The sequence below is a fragment of the Gallus gallus genome, chromosome Z (genome assembly GCF_016699485.2).
Source record: "Gallus gallus isolate bGalGal1 chromosome Z, bGalGal1.mat.broiler.GRCg7b, whole genome shotgun sequence".
Taxonomy (NCBI): domain Eukaryota; kingdom Metazoa; phylum Chordata; class Aves; order Galliformes; family Phasianidae; genus Gallus; species Gallus gallus.
In genome coordinates, this window is record NC_052572.1 from 25,635,282 (window position 1) to 25,652,972 (window position 17,691).

Here is a 17,691-nt window from a genome sequence, read left to right on the forward strand (position 1 = left end):
TGAAAGTCCACAGCTAAAGATATGCTAGGCTCAAGCACCTCTGAACTGCACTGAATCAAGTACTTCTGCTTGAGTGCATTTAGAAATCACACCAGGAATGACTTCCTTTTTCTCTAGGGAAACACTACACAGGGATGCTAGATACTAGCTTTTTAAGTACATTTTAACATGAGAAACAACAAAACAAGCATCACTGACTGGGTGAGTTCAACTTACCAAAGGTATACAAAGGATAGCCCTAGCAGTAGATTACATTCACCTCCTAAGATATACACTAAGGTAAGGCATTAAAGAACTGGCTAACGACCTCCAACTTACCCAAAAAGTAAAGTTTCATTTACTTAGGGGTTAAAACACACCTTACCAAATGTTACCTGAATTTCAGAAGAATAATTTTAAAAAAAGTCTGATAACCTTAATAACCAAGGGAAAGCCTGAAAAATTCTGACCTGTCACTTCAGACAACACAGATGTTATAAGATTTCACTCCCCAGATGATATTGCTTACAGTGAATAGCACCTTTGAAGAACCTACACCAATCTAAATAAGTAAATGAAGGTACTAAGCTAGAGAACAGATGATACAATCAACAAACTTGTTACTGTACCTACTACACTTTTAGAATGCTCTCCTTCTATGGGCTTCAGGAATAGGTAAAGAGATAATAATGGAGATCCCATACTCTCAGAATAAGGACTTCCAAGAAAGCATTCCTGAAGCATTGAATCACATAACGCAATCCACTGCATAATTTCAGTGTTTTTTTTTAAAGACTCTTAAAAGAAAAAATAAATAACTGTCACTTCTCACATGTGGTATGTATGCCACAAAACTACTTAGGCGAAGAATTTTACTGAAGTCTGCGTTACAATATCCCTATGGGGGGATGGGACGGAAGAATTGGCTGCCATACAGAAAAAAAAAAAGTAGATTTAATGGTATGATTTGACAAAAATCAATCATCTCAGAATTTGGTTCCACTTGAGAAGTCTTTGAATCTCAACTACTTCTTGCATTAACTACTAATACTGACTTAGGTTTAATTTTGTTTTTAATGTATCAGAGTTGAAGGAAACAATATTTTGCTATTGTTTCACTAGAAGAACATCACCTATGCTATGTAACATTTGAAACTGTATATTTTAAAGGGTACATTAACCTCACTTCACTACTGAACTGTAATCTCATCAGATCAGATTCACTCCTTGGCAGCTATTTTAGTCTTTTTGATAGTGACCAGATTATGTATTTTGTAAAAAAAAAGGGGAGGGGGGGAGAGAAGAGGTAGAGGAGATAGTTTTAATTTCACAGTCAAAGCCTGCAAATTTCTTTTCTGGTTTAATCCTGCTCATTAAAAACATGTTCCTGAAAATGCAAGTTGGTTAATCAATACATGATTCTCACACAGTCTTTCTCTTGCTCAGCTTCAAATGTCTTTCAACATCAAGATACCATGAAAAAGAAGAATTCCATAGTGGAGAAGACTCATGAAAACCACAGCCCAGATCAAATTTAAATTTCGAAACTTATCAGAAAATATTCACATCAAATCCATAGGGCTACTCTGGATCCGAGTAATAGTTTACAAAAAGCCACTTCAAAATCCACTTGCAGACATGACTGAATTGTTATAATAAGTTATCATCTGTGCTGACTTTCCAATTGAAACAAAAGCTTTTGGAGCGTGTAGGGGTTGAGAGGAGGTGGAACAAGTGGAACAAAAGTACCAAATTCCACGGAAAAACTGTGTCAAAGTAAAATACTCTGAATGACTAAGTCATCACATGAAAATATCAAGAGTAGCTGAGACACTGTTTGATCTTCAATTGCTTTATAAAAATCCAAATGTTTTGGAAGTGAACTTAAAAGGCCACCCTTAAAGCCTACCAGAAAAACAGTACAGTACTCAAGTACTGCTCTCAATTCCAACTCATTCACCTTCAGAATATAAATTTGTTACAAGGACTATGATCCTTGAGTGCAACAGCCTCACACAAGACTATGATCTGTCTACTCAGTGAGACTAGTGAGAGCATGGGCTGGAGTTCCCATAGTAGGATAGGTTGAAGCATGATCCAAGATCAGAACCAAAAGACTTAGTTATCTGTCTTGTTGCAGATACACAATGTCTACACGGGCCAGCAGGAAACTATCAGGACCACTGCCTATTTGTCCCAATATACGTTTGCCTAGATCCCGGCAAAAAGTCCAGCAGCACACTTCAAGGTAGAAGGAATAGAAGGAATCAAAGCTGTACAGAAAGTATTCATAAACAACATACCCTATCTCTCATGTAAGCAAGACAAAAAAAAAAAAAATGCAAATATGACAAAGGAACTGTTTGTCTGTCCTAACTAGTACAGCACTTGCATCAGTGGCCTTTTTACCCAAGACAAAGGGGTATTAGATCTGTCATATCTTATCTAGACAGTAGTATTTATGCCACTTCCATTCTTGCAATTTTATATAAAGCATCCACCATCCTTTAGGCTGCATTAGGCCATGTAGAACACAACATAAATTCTGCCATATTATAAAGATAGCTTCCTTTTTTGTTATCTGAGGTGCAAATACCTTATTCAGTAATGGATGTAAGCATAAAAAGAGTAGGAATAGTCCACAGATACTGTTAAGTCTTAGTTTAGTTCCTCTTCAAAGATGAACAGAGAACAGTTAACCAGGAAGCAACATAGTAATCTTTTGCTGATGCAAGCAGGCTGTGTCATCTCACAGTATGTTGATACAACATTGCATCAAAAAAACCATTATGCCACAATTATGACTGTCATCATTCAGTACTCTCAATAAAAAGACACCAAGCCCATGTAGTGCCACTACATTTATCTGCCAGTTTCACACTTGTGAAACCAAGAAGAAACAATTACAGTAATACAAGTATCTGAATGATAATGTATACTCCATTTTGCCCAAATAACGATGACCTTTGAGAACAATCTTCTTGGTAAGTACCTCCTAGAGACCCCTATCCCAGCCTTCAGTGTTTTGGGATCATGTTTTATTCTATGAGCTTACTTACTGTCTGACTGCAGGCCTTAGTGGAGCAGCCAACTAAGCAAGCAAAGTTATTTGCTTGGAGAGGCCTAAGACACAGGCCAAAAACAACATGATACAACCCATACTAAAATAAAATAAGATTGTTTAAAATGCATTTCAGTCCACCCTTACAGAATTCTAACCTCCAGGAGCTTCCATCTAAATGTTATCTTTACAGTTTCCTCAGCAGTAGTTTCAACAGTGGCAAAAATGTTATCTATAGATAGCCACACCTGTTGTCAAACTGAGCTCTCTCTTGCCCCATGTACTAGCTAACACAACACTTCAATCCCTGTTGAACAAACTATGAACAATGTAGGAAGCTTATTTCCATGACCCATGCCCACAGGGAAGTGTGAACTTCCAAAAGTATGGGTATCTCAGCTTCTGTCTGTGGTGTAAAGCACAGTGCTTGTCTTCCCTAGTCAAGAGCCTCAGACAGACTGACAAGTGAATCCTCTTAAGAAGGAGAAAGTAAAGAAAACTTTCCCAGTTGCACTCAAGATAGACTCCATAACATTTCCCCTACAGTTCCAAAGAGAGTGCAAGAGTATTTTAACTACTTAATAGCAGTTCTTAAGGTCCCTTTCTTTACCTTGCTTGAGCAGGAATAATGACAGAAGGCTCTTGGTCATTGGATTCATGGCAAATCCAGCCAAGAGTTCCCCACCATCCTTCATTAGTCCTACATATCAAAGTAACAGGATGTTTAGAAGTTGGTAAATACTGTGAAAAAACACTGACACTGGACTCACTATGACAAAGAATCACAAAATGGTTGAGGATAGAAGGCACCTTTGAGGAGGTCATGCACTCAGCCCCCGCTTGAGCAGGGACATCTACAGCAGGTTAATCAGGACCATGCCCCACCTGTTCTGAAGATTTCCTGATCTTGAAAAAACAAATTTGAAGAGCAGATCTCTTAGACAAGAGTATGACTCTGAAAATTCAGTCACTGATGAAGAAAAAAACCTTTCCTGAAGCAAGAGTTACTTCTCTGCAGTCTCATAAAAGACCTACATGATATACCTGTGAGAGATATTGGTGCAGTCTGACCACAAACGCCTCTTTTTTTTTTCTCCTGTTAATAGTATAAAGCACACTAGCAATTGAAGTGTGATACTATATTTATCAATTTATCAAATACAAAACCATACTATACTCCGTTACCCTTTCATCCTTCCTAGGTACACAGACAACACAAACACATTTCACCATCATGGAGCAAATTTATTTCAGTTACACAGTAGTCTCAGAGAAGTATGATGCTCCTGTAGTACTGTGAAAATTTCATAGGATACTTAGAGCAGATACTTGCAAAGTCTATGCTAAGACTTTGAAACTACATGCACCAATAAATTTTCACATGCATTACCACAAATCTTCCCAAGAAGATAAATGAGTTCTCAGCAACTACAGAGATCAACAAATCAGCAAAATGACTGTGGGATTCAGCTCCCTATTTCTTTAAAGGTAAAGAAAAAACAAAATCAAACAAGTGAAAAGTAGAACTGTAATTAAACAGTTAATATCTCAAAAACTCACCTTCAGACTTCAACTTCGTAAGAACGAAAATCAGGTAGTTGTTGAAATCTGGATACTGATTGAGTTGTTCTAGTTTCTGAAGTGGGAAACTGTTAAGGAGAAGTCAAATCTTATACATGCAGCACTTAGCTTTCTGGATGAAATTATTATTAGATTTCTGAACATTTGAAACAATTTTAAGTAAAACCTTAAAATACTCAGAGTAAAAACAAACTGAAAACAGAGTCCACAATCCTCATACTGTAGGAATACCTTTTAGTTGTGAAATCTGGAAAAAAAAAATAATACAAAGACAGAAAGAGAAATTAATAGAACACTTAGAGTGCTTTTAAAAACACTAGAAATGCTTCTATACCGTTTTTAATTTCAGTGTTTACACTCAGAAGCTGTGACAGAATCTCACAACATATCTTTGCTTTTTTCCGTCAAAAATAAAAGTGGTCCAGCATTAAAGCTCAGCAGCTAGTTATGATTTTGATAGTGAGAATTAGTTTAATTGTAAGTGGGCAGATATTTGCATCAGGAACCTAACTACTGTTTCTTAAAACAAGTAATACAGAACAATTCCTTTGCATTACATATCCGCTTTCTAGAGTGCTGGTTCTCTGAAGGAGCTTCTTACTAGAAGTACCAACCTCTCCACTATGTCCTTAATAGTATGGAGGAAACTGAAGGAAGAACTATTCATTTTTTGAAGGACCATTAAGGTATGCAGTTGTTTTTCTGACATTTACTATATCATCTGCTGCTGTTTGGCTGGAATAGCCATCTGGCATTCTCTTTATAACGTGTTCTCGTACCCCAGTATTAATTGTTATTCTGCTGAACAACAGTATTTTGAGTCATAAGCATGCAGCGTCATCTTCAAGTCATACTGATGATATCTAGAATGGTTAAACAAAACATTTAGCAAAAAAATATTTTTCAAAGAAGAGTATTTACTTCACATGCATTGACTTTACTAGCTGTTCAGCTGAATTGCTAACCATTAAAAGAAAAACCTCAACCACAAGTATTTGTTGGGATATGGTGGCTCATTAAGTTCCTTCCAGTTCTAAAGAATCTATTTCCCTCCAATGACCAACTAGTTCACCTAGTCCCAATCGCAAACTTAAGAAACTTCATTTTTAGATACTTAGGCTGCTTACATCAAGCCATGGCCAGAGAAGCCAGTCTGACTTAACAGTAAAGCACACTTACCATAGATAGCCCAGTGAAAACAGTATTGATCATCCCACATGGCCCCTAAGAAATACAGAACATACACCCAAAGATTGTTTTCTAGCTTCCATGCCAAAAAGCTCTTTAAGAAGCCAAAAAGTAGGGTATCGTATCTTGTTATTTTTTTTCCCTTCTACTCCAAGCTTCAGAAACATGACCAGTACGTCAAACAGTACCAACAGCAACAAACCACAGTGGTTCAAATACAAAGCAGCAGCAGACAAACATAGAAATAAATCCCTATTTAATACTCCTCATTAACTAATCAGTCAGTGAACCAAGTAAGAGCTAATAGGCCATATTTTCCTTAACAACTTCTTCACCTACATTTTTCCTTTTTTTCCCTCCGAAAAGCAATTAATTTATTCATCTCAAAAGTATTTGAAAGCCTTCCTGATTCATAACTTTATTAACAAAGGGTTTTGGTTAACCTATGCTCCCTACATCATTACAATTAGGTTCTAATCATATAAATGTGTCAAAACCTTGTCATAAATACAAGACAGCACATTGATAATATTATATTAAGGACTGAAAGTGCTTTAAATTTGAAACCCTTGATCCACCACCCTGCTAAGTAGCATCCTGTAATACAAGAAACGGTCCCAGAGGTTTGTGAAAACATTTTGAAAGGAGATTTACTTAAAGTCACAGTTTGCTGTCTGTGAATAAGACGTTAAACCCTTTCCTAAGTGGAGGAGTAACACGATGACATAGTCTGCCACTTCTCTAACTTTCACAGGCCCGCATAGGAGGAACACTCTGAAATCACAGGTATCTGACCAGAGCAGGGAGTTAATGCTATCATTTAAGAATTTCAAACACCAGTTAAAAGCATTTTTACTTAATCAGCTTCTGCTCATCATTCAGACAGACAGCATTGGTTACGTTGCCCATCTTGCACCTACACCGCTATTTTTCAAAAAACAAAGTGGATGCTATTATCACTTTTTTTTTTTTTTTGAAGCAGAGCTTTAAAGAATCATTTTGCACTAAAACCACCGTTGCTATAAACAATTCCGTATCTGAAACACTAAAGAAGAATGCCTGTTTAAGTTCGAGGTGTTATTTAGCCAGACTGTGTAGGATTTTCCAAAGGCAGCAAAAGCATATCAGAAATCTATAACACAGCTCAAAGAGCATGATGATCAAGATGAAAAATAACTTCGCTTTTTAGATAATAACAGAATCTGTCCTACGTCTGACTGCATCTGTTAGCAAAGCCTATAGGTTGAGTAAATTTGGCCTCAGGATTCACTCATTCTTTAAAATAACTTTATATACGTTTCTTCTTAACTACATTAGTAAATTCTGATGCTGTCTGCAAAGACCTTGAAGCATGTGCCTTAAGCAAAAAGGGATCATGATAATGAACTCATACCATTCACAGAACGCCAGGAGGACTCCTTGGTTTTCCAAAGCACTTACACAGCCAACTCAGGGAACAGGAAACAACTGACATTTTTCAAGAGCTTTGTTTCTATTAGTCGTAACCTAAATTTTCTTCTCTCTTTGCTCCTTAAAACCCTGCGATTTCATCATTTCTAGAATCTAGAGACTTGACGGGCAGAAAAAAAGAATCAGAAACAAATCCCACCTCCACCAACTAACATAAAACGCACTGCAAATTGGCCCAAGAAGACACAGACACTCAATCATCCCTTCTCGCCAATTTCACAGTCTAAAAACGCCAGCTCAGGCTCTCAGGCAGGCAAGAACGTCCCCACCCGCAGCAAAGTGCGTAGTGTCAGAGGCGGCAGGCCGCCGAGAGCACGCCGGCGGAGGTTCCAGCAGGGCCCTCCCGCCCCCAGCGCCGGTTTTCGCCTCGAGCCCCGGCGGGGGATGGGCTCGGGAGGCCCCGCCGCGCCCCGGAGCCGGAGGGCAGCCCCAGGCGGGAGGCGGCGCGGCCTGCCCGCGGGCAGCGGCCCCCGGCGCTCTTGGCGGGATCCGTCGCAGCGAGGGCCGCGCGCCCGCCTCGGCTCGGCCGGGTGCTGGCAGCGGCCCAGCGCGGGGTAACCCAGTAAAGCGGCAGACGCCGAAGCGGCCGCGCCAGAGCGAGGGCTTTAAAAAGAAGAAGCGGCCTTTGGCTTCGGGCTCGCAACAGGTGCCCGGGCCCGCGGCGAGGCACGGCGGCCCTACGGCCCCACAGGCCGCTCCGGCGGTTCAAACGCCGCGCCAAGGCCGCCCGCTCCGGCGGAGGCTCGGCCCACCGCAACGCGGCGGTCCCCGGGCAGGCCCGGCCGCCGCCTGGTCCCGTCCCTTCCGTCCGCCCCGCAGGCCGCTCTCCGCGCCCGGCTCACCCGGCGCCCGCCCGGGCCGCGGCGGTCGTCCCGCTCTGCTCTGCTCTGCCCTGCCCTGTCCGCCCCACCCGGCGCAGGCCCCGGCCAAGGATACTTGTTGCACGGCTCTCTGCGTGGTGGTGTCCGGGGACTGAGATTCCTTCAGCAGCTGCAGGATCTGCTGGAGCCCCTGCTCGTCGGGCTTCCACTCGTACTCCATCTTGGCTGCCTGGAAAACAGCAGACAACAGGCGGCCGCGGTGAGCGGCGCAGCGGGGCCAGGCCGCGGGAGGGAGGGGAGGGGAGGAGAGGAGGGGAGAGGAAAGAAGGGCGGGTGGGAGGACGGACGGACAGACGGACAGACAGACGAGAAAGGAGGCAGGGCGTCGTACGGAGCGCCAACCGCCCCCGCGGCCGCCAACCGCCCCGCCAGCCCCGAGCCCCAGCGCGGCCCCGCACCGGGCGGGCAGACGGCACCGACCTGCTCCCTTCGCCACCCGCCGAGAGACTGAGTCACGACCAATTTGTAATCTTGCCAGAGCCTCCGCGCGTCTTCTGGGTCCTAGTGCCGGGCTCGCCTCCGCCCGCCCGGGCTGCCTCGGGCCCGCCGGCGCCGCCGTCAGCCTTCCCCCTGTGCGTCCCACGCCGCCAGGAGCCTGCCGGCGACAAAACACGGCCCGCCTCAGTCCCGGCCGGCACCGCGTCGAGGCCCCAAGCCCGGCACGGGGGGAGGGACAGCCCCGGCAGCCTCGTGGCGCGCGGGGTAGCGGCGCCCGGCCCCTCGGGACAGCTGCGGCTGGCGGCGGGCCGGGAGGCGGCCGCCCACGGAGGAAGGAGAAGCGAGGCGAGAAAGCGGAGCCGGCAGCGAGGGACGGGGTACCTGCCCGCCATCTGCTTTCCGCTACATGACTTGGTTTCACGCCGGCTACATTCGCAGTTCGACGCGCAAAGAGGGAGTAGGGCCAACTAGGAGGGAAGGGGGGGAAGGCGACAAGAAAGAAACCCCTTTGAATACAAAGTATATCTTATCTTTGGCCTCAAAATGTATCAGCGGAGATCTGAGGTCAAAATTAGCAATTTATATACGTATTAACATCATGCATACTTACATATCGCCATTTATATCCGTTATACATAATGCTAATGACCAAAATACAAATACACACGACTTAAATGTGATCTAAAATATGAAAACGAAATACAGTTCCTCAGCGTGTACAATCTTATTTTCAGACACCATGTCTGTAAGCATCCTGCTTGTCTAACGGAAAACTACAAACGGAAGCTCTGGTGCAGCACAACACTGGGTATGAGTGCTGCAGGCACGCAGCACGGTGGTAACTGCCCAGAGGCACAGAGCACAGAATATTTCTGATTACTGCATATCCCAGGTAATTTGCTGCCAGACTCTTTGTCTTGCCGCCCCAAAGCTTTCATTAGAACAGTATCTAAATTACAATCAGCTGTCCAGTCTCAGGTGCTGTGTCCTGGACTAACTTTCCTCCTATTACAGTCAGCCACCACCCTTGCAGGAGCCAAAACCAGCACTCACAGCACTGTCTCTTATCAAAATAGCAAAGCAGGCTGTTATAGGTGTACTTATAGCATCTATATGTCTGGATAATGAGGACAGTGTTTAATCAATCATGAATGCATGCACACTGGAATAAGAATCAGGAAAAGCTAAACAGCAGAAAAATATGCAGCATAACATGCAAGAGAACAAAGCCATTGCAAAGCACAAAACTGTACTTTAAAACTACAGCAACAAAGAAAGAAACCGAATGTGTTTCTTAGTATCTTCTGCTTAAGAAACTGCCAATGTTACCACAGGGCTGTTAGGGAGACCAATTGGTAAAGCAGTGCACCTCTTGGGAGCTTATCAGACTGAGATGCCTTCAAGCTGGAGTTAGTAAAATGGGAGAGTAAAGGCTTGCCACCAGTTACTAGGCAAAGATGGGCACAACAGTTTATTGGAGATTTTTGTAAGCTGTGAGAATTTCCACTAGTTTCCCTCTGGCACAGAAAAGTCTCAAGCAAAGACTCAGGCCATTAAAAACTATGCTTGTGGTTCACAACATATGTGCAGCAGAGCACTCCATAGTGATGCTTACACAGCTGGAGCAAATGAAAGGTGAGGTCCAACAAACCAACAAAATGCTCATTTCAGTCTCATTCCCCCACCTGCTGTTTTACCAGGAAGGTTTCAGAAACTTGATTATCTTTGAAACATTTGGCTCACTGTCAAATTTGGGTGAAATTGATTGCAGCTTCAAAAGTTGCTGTTCAGAATGTATGACACAAGATTACATCTTTCTAATTTGATCAGGAAACCCAAATGCACAAGACAAAAATCAGATTAAACATGAGAAACAAGGGAAGAGACTAGAAAGGAAGGCTGAGAGAACAGGAAAAACCATGAAGAGAAGCAGGCTGTGGGTCCGTAACTAAGAAAAACTGACATAGGAACATGACCAGAATTAATTCCATGTCTTTCTGCTGTAGAAAAGAGAGAAAAAAAAAGCCCAGAAATCAAACTAGAAATGGGAGTTGCTGCAATTAGGGGGGACATCTGAAAGCTTTATATTGTTGCCCTCAAGGGTAGGTTCCTCCCTAGGTCTCATGGAGGATCTCTTGCCATTGGGAACTAGTCAGTCAATATAGGTATCAAAGCAAGGACCTAATCTTGCTGGATACTTTCTTTTCTTGATCATCACCTTGGAGTTATCCTTACCCATTTCTAATCCTTTCAGTTATGTGAGGAAGCAGGCAAGAAGAAAATAATTTAACTGAGTGAAGAAAAAAACACTGATTGAAAGCAAAGAATATTTTTGAAAAAGTGAGAAAATTGCTTCTTCCCATATAATTTTTCTGTTTTGTTTCCTAGGGCCTGCTTCCTTCTCTCACGGAGAGAGAAGTTCAGAATCACTGTTAAAACTTAGTCACAGGAATGAAAGTTACCTATCAAAACATATGATGGCCTACTTCATCCCACTCGATCAGTAGAATGCACCAGAAATAAACTTAAAACACCACATCTACATACATTAACAAGGCAGAAGCTCACCAAAGACAGGGGACTGGCACAAATACTGAAGCCAAAATTTGATTTCTATGTTGTCCAAGCTTCAGATGCACCCTAGACAGAATCCAGTGGTATCAAAACAAATTGTATTGTTACAAAAAGAACATATCCAAACAAAAAACCCCCACCAAAATGCAACCAAAATACTGAGTCTGATCTTTCTTTCTTGATAATACTTACTTTGTTATATTTGAGTATCCACAAAGAGAGCAGAGGTGCATTTTTATTTTTCATTTTGTTGCCTCTTTCTCTGTCAGGCTTGACCATTGGGTCAGGCTGAAATGCTGCTTTCCAGGGATTTCTCACAAAAGGATACAAAAGGAGTGACTAAAGTATGGAACACTGCTATCTACAAGAAAAGGCAGAACTGCCCTGCTCTGCAAGGAATGAGCTATCAGTTCTAGAAGATGGACGTCAATTTTGTCACCACCAGAGCTGTAATCTCAGGCCTGAGCACTTTCACAGGATGTAAAATGAACAACATGCTGCTCATGCAACGAAACACCTGCATTACTGCTTTGAGAAAAATTCAGCTCTGCAGAAGAGCAAGGTGTGCAGGAACACAGATAGGGCCGGAGCATGCCCAGGGCTGCACCCACCCCGCACCAGGAGCTGCGCTGTGCGTGGCCCATGGGAGATGTCATTGGGGTTGGGGCTGGGCAGGGGTGTGTCCAGCTGGGGTGTGGGAGCCACTGCAGGTTGCAGTGGGGCTCTTCTTCTCACTTCCTAATGGAATAGCAGTCCTGTGGTCATGAACTTCGTAAATCTGCCTTTGGGTCTTTTTTCCTCCACATTTGCAGACTGTCCCAAGCCAGTTTTGTGACAGAATTTGGTGACTCAGGTGGGACCCTGCTGACCGGTCAGCTTCAAAGCCTTCCAGGATGAACTGGGCTGTGAACTGGGTGAATTCACCCGTTTTCTGCCTCTCACTGGAAGTGCTGAAGTGAGCCATAAAGGACTGAGTTGACAGCGTGAAAACTGTAAATCCACATAAATAGTGGTGGTGTGTTTAAAACTGTAAGTGCCCATAGATACTGCACTTTGGAAATAAGAGAGGTGTTCCTATAGCGTAAGTTTTGGAAAATCGGAATAAAATCGGTGTACCTTTAAGAAAAAGGCACTGGAATTGTGTCAAGAAGTTTGGCATGCTATAACTGCATTTGGTACTGCAGACAAAAGGTGGGCAGAAGTTGGCAGTTTTAATGCCATATTGCCTAATGTTTTTGAGATCGTTACTGGAAGAACACTTCTCTGCTTAGCTAGGCCTTCGGGATGTTTGGACAGTTTGGGGAACAGAGCAGCTGAACCAAAAAGGTCTATTTAAGTCAAACGGAAACATGAAAATGATGTCACCTTACGTCCTTCCATCTAGGGAGCTTCCACCAATTGCTGCTAAAGCTGAGAGCGCTCCTGCTGTGCTGCCATTGCCTCTGGATTCTTCCTCTCTCCCCCTTTCTGCACCCCTGGCTGCTTATCATGTTGCAGAGCTCCGTTAAAGTTTGTTAAAGGAGGTTGTCTGCCCTCTGCCCAAACCAGGGCTACGGTAGCAGTGCACAGGGTGCTTGTGCCTTTTAGTCCACCAGGCTCAGTGGTGTGACAACAGCAAATGCCACGGTTACAGGAGGACCCTGAAAAAATATTGCAGATGATTAGAAGTATATTTAGAGCATATGATCTGACATGGATGGACGTCTGTCAGTTGTTAGACACTATGTTTACTACAAATGAAACAGTCTTAATTTTGTAGAAGAGCAGAGACCAGAATGCAGCCCAAGATGACTGAACAGTGAGGCCAGAACAAGAATCAGGTTAAAATTAATAGACACAGGCAGGGGTGGATATGCTTAGAACATGCAGAAATGTGCTAGGGACTTTAAAAGAGGCAGCAGGATAAAGAGTGCTAAATTGGCCAAAGTTAACAGATTGTCATCAAGAGCCAGAGGAACACCTCTGGGCTTTTCTAACAAGGTTGGAGAAACAGTTGCAAATGTTTGTGGGAATAGAACCTAAGCAGAACAAAATACACCCTCATTATTTGTCAGTCAAGCAGCCCCAACATCAAGAAATACTTTACTAAACATTTCCCGGGATGGCAACATAAACCCATCAGAGAACTAATGAGCACAGAAACATCTGTATATAATGAAAGATATGAGGACAAAGCTGGTCAAGAAAGGAAGCAGAAAGAAAAGGCAAGCTTTCTAGCAGCAGCTTTACCTGGGAGGGATATCAAGGGGAGGTAAAGAAGCAACAGAAATCAGAAAAGCAGAGATCATAGCAGAGATTAACTAAGACCAGAGGACTGCTGCAGTTATTGCAAGCAATCGCAACACTGGAGAAGAGAATGTCCAGTTACCCTGAGAAGGGGACCCCGACCACAGTTTAGGGAAGTCCAATGGGGCAGGGAACAATGTGAAGAAGTTGTGCACAGTTTCCATGTCCCCAACCTCCAGTAGAGGAAACTAAAACAGGAATACACCTTCCAGGAGGATCCTGGGAACAAACATTAAACATTTAAAATAAGGTTTATTCACAGTTCAGTTGATACTGGGACAACTAACTCCATCCTAACCAATTTCCTAGTGAACTCACAGATAAAAGGAAATGTAAACGTAGCAGGAAAAGTAAATGTAGTAGGTCTAGAAGGAAAGCAGAGATGAGGTTCAAAGGCTGAAGAAATGATGCTACAAACAGACAGTATCAGTAGATAATTACTTTTTTTTCTTTCTTTTATGAGAATTAATTACAGTCGGACTTACTGTGTAAACTGAGCAGGATTGGAATGTGTCCCTGAAGGTATAACTGAAAAAAAATCCAATAGATTCAAAAATAATGATGGTTATATGCCAGGAGAAAATAAACAAAATCCATCAGGAGTTGAAAGACATACTGACATCTTTTTGGGTATGGTGTTCAAAAAGTGAGAAACTATTAAAGTCAGCAGCCTGAGTTACAGTGGAAATGAAAGCAGGGAAATCTCTCTTCTTAAAGGAATACCCATTGTCATAAGAGGTTAAGGGGAGAATGTGGCCAATGACTGAGTTTTTGCAGATAGGAATTTTCACTCCTCATAACACACCATTATTACCACTAAAGAAGCCAAATCTTGGCCCAGAGAGAAAGCCAGTTTTTAGATTTGTGCAACACCTAAAAGCAATTAACAAATGTGGAGTAATATCTCTCTCAGTAGTCCATGATCCATAATTAGAAAAACTTTGATAATGACAGATGTAAGATATTTTTCTGTAATTGATTTCCATGCAGCCTCTTTTAGTATTTCAGTACAAGAAGATTTTGAGGATGTATTTGCCTTTACTTGGGAGGAACAAAAAATGACATGAACCACCATTAGTGGGATCACCTCCAGTATTTTCAAAGATCTTAGACTGGTAGTGTGTTGAATTACTAAATTAATATGCGCACTCAATATGCTGATGATTTGCTAATTGCTGGTTCAAATCACGGGTAAAACAAATGTGTAAAAATACAAAGGCTTTACTGTTCCTTTCTGTTGAAAAAGACCACTGAGCTTCCCCAGCTAAATTACACTTTTATAAGGACAAAGTGAAACATATAGGACATGTGTTATCTGAAAAAGGCAGGAAAATACCTAATAAGTGAATGAATACCATTCAGGATATGCTTCAGCCTGTAACAGAGAAACATGTCAGAGCATTTTTAGGAGCTGTAGTATTTTGCAAACTCCAGATACCAGCCTTTGGAGAAACAGCTGCACCATTGGTGGCTCCCTCAAAAAAGACACTGAGGAGCCACTAAAATGGCCTTTGGGCATGGGAGAAAGCATTTGTAACATAGAAAGTTTTGGTGACAGCACCCACATTTGAGATACCAAATTATGGTAAACCATTTCATTTACTTGTCTGTGAAAGGAAAAGAGTAGCCTATGGGGTCTCTGCACAAACTTTGGGAGGGCAGAAGCACTCAGTTGCTTACTGTTCAGCCCTCAAGCACCCAGTTACGAAAAGGAAAAAGAGATGTATTAGAATGGTAGCTTCAGCAGCACTGATGGTAGAAAAACATCAAAGATTTTATTAGGACATCCACTGACTGTAAATACCCCATATAATGCTGAACTAAGTTAACTAAATTAATTTTCACAGGTTTTGACTTTTCAGACTCCAGAAGTACCTATTGCTGTTGCTGCTGAGAGGAGAAAATCCTCTGGAGAAAATGCAGTGCCTTGATCATAGCTGCCTTGTTACCATTACCAGATGAAGGAGAATTACCTCATGACTGCAGAGAGGCCACACAAAATCAAGAAAAGATAAGAGCAGACCTTACAGGTAAAGAATCACAAAATGGTTTTCGTTGGAAGGGACCTCAAGGATCATCCATGTCAAAACTCCTGCCATGAACACGAACACCTTCCACAAGATCAAGCCGCTCAAAGCTCCATCCAGCTTGGCATTGAACACTTCTAGGGATGAGGTATCCACAACTTCTCTTGGTGACATGCTCCAGTGCCTCACCACTTGAGTAAAGAATTTCTTCTGAATGTCTAACCTAAATCTACCCTCTTTTAGTTTAAAGCCATTACTCCTCATTCTATCACTACTCTTCTTGATAGAGCCTCTCTCTTCTCTGTCAACTCCAGACTTGACTTCTGTAGATGGAACATCTTGGGATTGGGAAAGAAAGGGAGTATGAGAGTATGACATTGTGACTCGGAATTAGGTACTAATAGAAGTCTATTTCTATCAAATCAAGTTCTTGAGCAGCTGAGCTGATAGCCCTAACAGAAGCTCGCAGGAAAGCATAAGGAATGAAAGTTAACATCTCTTTGGACCTGAAATACACTTTTGATATCTGCTATGCTACAGGTAACTTGCAGAAACAAAGAGATTTTGTGACCTCTAGACGTGCAGCAGCAGCTTGTTTTCCAAGAAGGTGCAGGCCTGGATGGCTACAAGAAATGGGGGGACTGCATGGAAAGGGCTAACTGCTCTGCCCTGGTGATGTCTGTTCTAGAAGTTGGGCACTGGCCACTTCATTTCCATCAGAGCTGTAAACTCAGGCCTGAGCACTTTCACAAGGATGTACAAACCACTCATGCAACAAAACACCTGCATTACTGCTTTGAGAAAAATTCACCTCTGCAGAAGAGCAAGGTGTGCAGGAGCACAGACAGGGCCGGAGCCTGCCCAGGGCTGCACCCACCCCGCACCAGGAGCTGTGCTGTGCGTGGCCCAGGGGAGATGTCATTGGGGTTGGGGCTGGGCAGGGGTGGGACCAGGTATGTGCACTGCATCTGGCTGGGGTGTGGCAGCCACTGTAGGTTGCAATGGGGCTCTGCCTGTCATTTCCTGATGGGGCAGGGGTCCTGTGGTCATGGCTAAACTTCAGTAAAAACCTTGTACATTTGCCTTTGAGTCTTGTTTCGTCTACATCTGCAAAATGTCTTCAGTCACTTTTGTGACATATCTCATTCAAACTTCAGTACTAGCTCCAAATGAATGAGGCAGGCTTCAACTCATGTTTTTTTCCAGGGTAACGAATCCAAACTTTTCTGAAAGTTTCCTTACCATCACATTACAGTGTACTTAACTCTAGGTCTTTTAATCTTGTTATGAACAGATATTAGTGGGAAACTGAAGTAGAAATTATTTCCTAACCGGTATTCTGTAAAATAATTGACAGTTAATGCTTCAAATACAAAAATAGGCAGCGCAAATAGTTAGGAAATTTTTAACAGAATACCTCCCCCACCCTTCCAGCAGTCTCAGTTCACTGAAAAGAGAAATAGGAGACCCTGATACAAATCCCTGCTAACACCCAGCCAAAAAAGATTTGAACTAGTAGGAAGATATCACATACCTCAAATACCTTAGCCACCAAGCTGTACCTTTGGGAACTGCAATTTATTGCTACTAGCAGTTTGAAAACTTATTTCAAATATTCTCTAATAAAAACTACTACATTGTCCTAATTTCAGATATTTTTTGACAGCTTCAGCCACTTTAGCACTTACAAAATCTTTCCCTGTCTTTAATTTTACTACATTAGAAATCCTGTGTTGTTGTAATTTTTTTTCCCTTTTAGACAGAGAATTCTAATAAGCTACCTTTCTTCTTGCCACAAAATACAGGCACTGCTATCTGTAAAGCTGATATTTAATAATGGGAGTCAATCATCCAATCCATTGCTACAATCTAGACTTCCAAGTTTCCACATAGACAGCTCATAGTGTCTCTCTGTATCTCTATTTATAGAAGATTTGTATGCACAGAGGAAATGAATGATATTCCATAATAGCCCTATGTATAAAACCCTCCTATTTCAGTCTAAGAGTGATGTGGATTAAGCTAAGCAGGAAAAAAACCTCTCATAATACAGAGTAAAAGTGTCTGTACAAAGGAGCTCATGTCAAATAGCTATCATTACATTACTTTGCAGTATCTTCTGCCTGGAGGTACGTCCTAAGCTTTTGCTAAAAAAAAAAAAAAAAAAAAAAAAAAAAAAAAAAAAAAGCTACCAACATGCTGGTAG

The 17,691-nt window shown here is 42.4% G+C and overlaps 1 protein-coding gene and 1 long non-coding RNA gene across 5 annotated transcripts in view; both read right to left on the reverse strand.

The window, feature by feature from the left end:
• TNPO1 (transportin 1) overlaps positions 1-17,691 on the reverse strand; it is an 80,820-nt gene that overhangs the window by 51,014 nt on the left and 12,115 nt on the right. Inside the window, exons 2-4 of one of the 4 annotated variants that reach the window (XM_040655695.2) lie at positions 8,581-8,755; positions 8,216-8,329; positions 4,601-4,676 (exon numbers count right to left, since the gene is read on the reverse strand). In XM_040655695.2, coding sequence (XP_040511629.1) covers positions 4,601-4,676; positions 8,216-8,320 — 181 coding nt within the window. In that variant the 5' untranslated portion in view covers positions 8,321-8,329; positions 8,581-8,755. Of the gene's footprint in view, positions 1-4,600; positions 4,677-8,215; positions 8,330-8,451; positions 8,756-17,691 lie in introns of those variants that run through there. The other 3 variants (XM_046905515.1, XM_046905516.1, XM_424806.7) reach the window with 3 other exon arrangements.
• LOC121108250 lies at positions 4,865-7,796 on the reverse strand. The gene is made up of 2 exons (XR_005842647.2): positions 7,203-7,796; positions 4,865-5,845 (listed from the first exon to the last, which is right to left on the reverse strand). It is a non-coding gene; the product is annotated as an uncharacterized LOC121108250 (long non-coding RNA).